This window comes from Impatiens glandulifera, unplaced genomic scaffold (genome assembly GCF_907164915.1).
Source record: "Impatiens glandulifera unplaced genomic scaffold, dImpGla2.1, whole genome shotgun sequence".
Lineage (NCBI taxonomy): Eukaryota > Viridiplantae > Streptophyta > Magnoliopsida > Ericales > Balsaminaceae > Impatiens > Impatiens glandulifera.
In genome coordinates, this window is record NW_025919864.1 from 14906 (window position 1) to 21159 (window position 6254).

The following is a 6254-nucleotide window of genomic DNA, read 5'->3' on the forward strand; positions in this document are numbered from 1 at the left end:
AGAAAAAGGCCAAAATTTGATCGGTAGGTTAGAATGTTTTAAAAGTGATCTTGTTACTTAAGTTAGATGTCTGTATTTTCTTTCTACAACTCCATTTTGTTGTGGAGAATATGCAAAGTCTTTTGATGTATTATGCCCATTTCTTCAAAAAAATATATTACATTTTGAATTCACAAATTCAGTTCTATTATCACTTCTAATGATTTTAATGTTCTTTGAATATTGAGTTTGATCATTAAATAAAATTTTTGAATTTTGTCAAAAACAACAGTTTTATCAGAAATTAGAAAAGTTCAAGTGTATCTAAAGTAGTCATCTACAATTGTAAGCATAAACAGTGTTTTAGTGTATGATTATTCTTTACAAGGTCCCCAAATATCAATATGAACAAGATCGAATTTGTCTTTAGAAGATGAAGTGCTATTATGAAAAGGTAAACGATGTGATTTACAAATTTGACAAGTTTCACAATGATCCATATTATTGATAAGAGAATGAAACAGTATTCTAAGAACTTCATTAGAAGGGTGTCCACATCTATAATGCACAGTTTTACAATCTAAGGTAAAAAATAAAGTTTCAGCATCACTATTAGAATCTTTAAGGAAATCAGTAACTATAGAATATAAATACAAGTTTCTTACATGTTTGCCAAGCTCAAGGATATCATCTAATTCAGGGCCCTGCATCAAACATCCATTTTCATAAAATATGCATTTAACTTTTTCATCTGCAATTAATCTTATAACTGACATTAGATTATACTTGAAATCTGGACAAAATAACACATCCTTAAGAATCAATCTATCATTTAATTTGAGATTACTAGTTTCATTTATTGTCTTCTTAGGTCCATCAGCTAAAAATAAATCAATTTCATGTTCTGTTTTCTTAATATCAAAAAGCAATTTTCTATTATTGCAAATATGTGTACTAGCCCCTGAATCTATTAACCATAATTGTTTTGAACTGTTTAAACTTTTCATGCTCATTGTAAATTCTATATCAGTTATAAAATAAAGATTGAGTCTAGAAAACTTATATGCTTCGAAGTTGATTTCTTTATTTTTAGCATACACGTTAGCTTGAGGTCTAGTATTCCCTTCAATTAAGCTTTTCATCATGTCCTAAATCATCTTCATTTGATCTTGTAAAGAGACTGTTTTGTCATTGTTGTCAAATGATACTGAATTCGCAACATTCTTCCTTTTGTTGTTATCCCACCAATCTTGAAAACCAATTAGTCTATAGCATCCTTTTTAGAATGACCCTTCATATTGCAGTGAGTATATGAGAGATTTCTTCTTTTGTCATTGTTGTAGGCTCTGCCATCATTTCCTTTGAATCGTTTTGAACTACCTTATTTTAAATCTCTTACTGTCATGACAGATTGTAAGTTGGATTGTTGATGTTGTCGATTTATCAGATTCTTTGATTCAACATTTAAGAATATCGTCAAAGCCTTGTATACACTCGGTAAATGATCCATAACTAGAATACTATCCTTTAGATTCTCATAAGAATCATCTAGACCCATCAAGAACAACAGCAAATTATGTTTTCATACCTAGTCAAAACTTGTTTTTTCAGCTTGCATCCCACACAATTTTCAATTTGAGATTTATCACAAGAACATACATGATGCGGTTCAAGATGTAACAATTCATCCCAGTTTAGACGTACCTTAGAATAATATTCTTCTAAATCAAGATTGTCCTGCTTTGTTGTACATATATCCTTTTTAACTCGATACAAGGTTGGACCATTGTTACCTTGATATCTTTCACTTCATTCCATAGCTCTAAAGAGGTAGTTGTGCTCTGAAAGTTAATTCTCTTCTTTTTATCGATTGTGCTCATCATCCATGATCGGACCATTGCATCAATCATTTTCCAGCGAATGGCATCTTGAGGTACAATCGGAACTATGAATGATCCATCAATATAACACATCTTCATTTTCATAGTAAGTGCCAATTGCATGCTTGTAGACCATTCAAAGTAGTTCTGGCGGGTCAGAACTGTGTGAGTCAATATTGCTCCTGGAATGTCGCCAGGATGAACATGAAGAGGATCTGTGCAATCTCGCTTTAATGGTGCCATTGGTGGAAAAACTTGAACAGGAACTTGAACCGAATCAATTGTGCGTTCTTGACGAGCTTTGAAATTAGAGTTCAGAGAACGCACTAACTCATCAAGAAGATCGTCGTTGTCAAAATCAAATGGATTATCATTGTCGAAATCAAATGGATTATCACTTCCTGAAGGTTTTTGAGGGTGCGGGATCGCCTCCTACTCGAATGCCATGTTGAACTTTAATCAAGAAACTAAACAAGAATCCAAGAAAGAAAGATGAAGAACAGTTGTGTGTATAAATTAAAGAAACCCAATGTCTTTGTTACATGATCAATTTGAGAATTGGGGATCGAGACATATCCGATCCTTATATGGTAAAAATTATAAATGGGTCCTTGAACTAATATTACAACTTAAAGAAACATAATAAATTTTATAAAGTATATAATATATATATATATTTTTTTAAAATGTTTTTAAATTAATAAACTAGCACGACTTAGGTGAAAAAAGGATTGATATTAAAGTTATATTGAAAATACTGTACCGTAATATATCGATTTTTAAGGTATGTCAAAAAAAGTAAGGTATGGTACCGAAATTATTCGTACTGTAAAGATATGAGATGTTTAAAATTTTGATATATCAAGATAGACCGAAATACCGAAATAGTATTTATAAATTAAAATATATAATATTTATAAAGAAATATATAGATTTGATATTAATTTAATTATAAAATTATAGTTTTTGAAAATCATTCAAAATATAATTATACTGAAATATTATTCAATATATGTCATATCTAGCGATGAGAATGAAAAAGAAATCCAACTAAATTTTCAATTTTTTTGAGTGATGGAAATGAAGTGAAACTTGGTATTCAATCCTTTCAATTATTGTTAAGGATATTTTTGCAATCTAATCCATAACGATGGTTAATGAGTCCGTTTTCACCTTGGTTAAAAGGATAGTGGACCCTTTTAGGAGCAGTTTGATTCCTAAAATGGTAGAAATATTAGTGTGCGCAATTGATTGACTAAAATGAAAAGAATTCAACTTATAAAAATGTCTTACCGAACTTGAATTGTTTAAGAAAATTAAAGGAAAAAAAATGAAGAGTGAATTTTTTTATTAGTTAAGTCTAAATTAACTAATATTTATTATTATTATTATTATTATTATACCTGAATTATTTTATCAATTTATAAAACATATTTGCAGATACAAATACGTTTGAAAATCGTTTTCAATTTCATTCTCTCGCATTCACTTTAGTCTAACTTGAAGACTATATTTATGTTTATTCTTGTTAATTTCAATTTTTTTTAATTAATTTTAATTTTTAATATTTGCTATATAGTTCTTATAAGTATTGGATTTTAAAAAGAATATTTTATTTTATAATAAATATTTTTATTTTAAGTTAGATTTTTTTTAAATTAATATGTTTTTGTAAATATATTACGAACATCAACAAAAATGATTTAAAAGAAAAAAAATATTATTAAAAATATAATGATAATTATTAGAACTCAAAACAAAACTTTGACACGGATTACCATAATAAGAATACAAAACAATCCAACTAAATGCAATTATAAAAAGTCATTTCATTAAGTAGAAGTGCTTTTACAGCAAGTTCTTGCGCCACTGCCAGTAACTGGCTCTCATTTGATCCACACGTTCCAATGTCGAACAAATCATGTTTACCAAATCATAATCCACTTTTGGTGACTCTGAATTCAAAGCAGCAACTGCATCTTTGAATTCCTGGCTCGGTTGGAATCCGTGGCAGAGAAGATCCAGAAGAGTGCTCAATGCAAATATTGGATTTGTATTATTATTACTATTACTATTACTCATATTCAGAATCTTCAGACATACCAAAGACACAGCAGGGTTGTTCGCTAATGATCTTGCATCGTTCTTGTAAAGCCCCGTGAGGTATCTCCATGGACTTTCATTTTCCGGGTTAGATATTATTGCTTTTATAGTATAGTTTACTTCCGATTCCCTCATTGCCTCTAATCCTCCCAAAAGAGGTGATCTTGTGATCACAAAATATCTCTGATTCCAAGCAGAATTATTAAAAATGTCATCTTCAAGAAGCTGCTGGCAATAAGCAAGTTCATCTTCCCACCCACCTAGTGTCTGAAGAACCCACTGCCTATGGGACCATGCATGATAATTCTTAGCATCTGCAGCAAAAATCTTCTTGGTGAAGGCAAGCTCCCTTTTTATGGCATGTTTTCCAAGTTTCTCCGCAAGCCATCGCCTATGATGCCACATCTGATAATTCTTGGAGTTAGAGATGGCAACATGTTCAACAAAATACAATTCACTTGATAAATCTGCATTGAGCTCATCCAGTATTCGGCGCCTAAATTGCCAAACAGTGTAATTTCCAGGATTCATGCAGATGGCTTCGGTAGTGAGATGCAGAGCACGCAGAGAACGCTCGTCAGCAAAGTAAACAGCCCTGAAGTAGTTTATTGTTTCCAAAAAATCTTCTGTATATGCGATCGAACCGACAGGATTCGAGCCTTCGTCTTGCAGTACAGGAATCACATCCGACCATTCCGGCCTCTTACTCAACGGAATCCTCTTGTCCTCGTCGGAGTCCATTCTCCTCAATTAAAACAAATAATAGAGCAGAATCTTATTTTACAATCGAATCGAAACTAAGGGATATAAAGTTCTAAATTGTTTCTGAAACAGTTCAATCTCGTTTCAATCTCGTGATAGTTACCTCCGATTTTGTATAATCGGGACAGGGCAAAAGAGAAAATTTTGTAGCTAAAAACAAAACTCTAAAATAAAGAAAAAAAATTATATTAAATATTATTATTTAGAATTTCATAAGTATATCTAATATATAGACGTTACATCATAAATACTTATAAGAAAACTATATAATAATATAAAATAATATTTATATTATCACAATTTATCATAATATCTTACCGATATATTATCTTTATATTATAACATTCTTAATAAATTTTCAGCATATGGTATAATTATCGAAATTATAAGTATATCGAAAATACTGTACCATAATATATCGAAAATACCGATACTTTTTAGTATACCGAAAAAAATGTAAGGTAAAGGTACGAGATTTTCATAACTTTGGTATATCGAGGTATACCGAAATACCGAAATACCGAAATACCGAAATACCGAAATAATATATATAAATTAAAAAATATATATATTAAATAAGGAAAATAAATAAATTTAATATTAATTATTTAATTACATAAATATTTTGAAAATCAAATTAAAATATAATTATATTGTAATATAATTCAATATATGCAATTACATTTTATTTTATAAGATATAAAACTAATTTTATTTAACTATAAAATATTTGATTTTTTTTCAAAAACAGACCTAATGAATTATAATATTTTATCAAGTTAATCTCAAATACAAAATACGATTCAAAAGAGAGTAAGATTAACTTAAAATCTAAAACTCTTAATAACTCCTAAACAGAGTAAGAGTATATTTAAGGAATAATGTGAAAAGAAGACAAGAAAGTTGGTTGATTGAAGAATACAACCAATCGAGGTATGCAAGTACTGTCAAATTGAGATTCTAGTCGTTTTTAGAAGTACTAGTGGGTTGAAAAAGCAATTATTAAAAATGTGTAAGTTTAGTCCACTCTATGAAACAAGTAGAGCCTGTATAGGTGATAAAAGTTAAACTATATTGACGAACGAGATGATGGGGGCAAGAAAGTGCTTTGATTCCACATACTTTTAACCAAAAAATGTGTGAAATAAAAGTGACCGACTATGTGATCCTCGATGAAGTGATATTTAAAGTTGTCGAAGGAAAAAAGTTTGTTAGCTTATTACATAAAGCACAAATGAGGTTCAAGGTTCCTGATCGAAAGAAAGTTGCAAGTATGATTTTTGATTTATTCTTATTTGAATTGATTTTTTTTGTTTAAGTTAATATATTTTTTAGGTATCAAATGATTTTGTTTAAAATCCAAACTAAACAACCTTTTCAATTTGATTTTCAGCTTTACACTCTTTCTAACATTGTTATGACCTCCTTTTTTTATTTCAACTTTGTCAACAAATGAAGTAATATATAAAACAATCTATATTTATAAATAGGTTTTTTTAAGTTAATAAGTACCGAATCACATTTTTATTA

General features: G+C 29.4%; 1 protein-coding gene across 1 annotated transcript; it reads right to left on the reverse strand.

The window, feature by feature from the left end:
- Positions 1-353: 353 nt before the first annotated feature.
- On the reverse strand, positions 354-4730 carry LOC124918548 (protein farnesyltransferase/geranylgeranyltransferase type-1 subunit alpha-like). Its single transcript, XM_047458652.1, has 4 exons — positions 3712-4730; positions 3657-3663; positions 1773-2291; positions 354-683 (listed from the first exon to the last, which is right to left on the reverse strand). Exons 1-4 carry the CDS (start codon positions 4701-4703, stop codon positions 354-356), a joined length of 1848 nt encoding a protein of 615 aa, XP_047314608.1. The 5' UTR covers positions 4704-4730.
- Positions 4731-6254: the final 1524 nt, after the last annotated feature.

Coding starts and splice junctions, on each gene's coding strand:
- LOC124918548 (XM_047458652.1), bottom strand. CDS start 4,703: ATGGACTCCGACGAGGACAAGAGGATTCCGTTGAGTAAGAGGCCGGAA. Junction 684..1,772: donor ATGAAGTGAAAGATATCAAG/GTAACAATGGTC, acceptor TGTTTGATGCAG/GGCCCTGAATTAGATGATAT.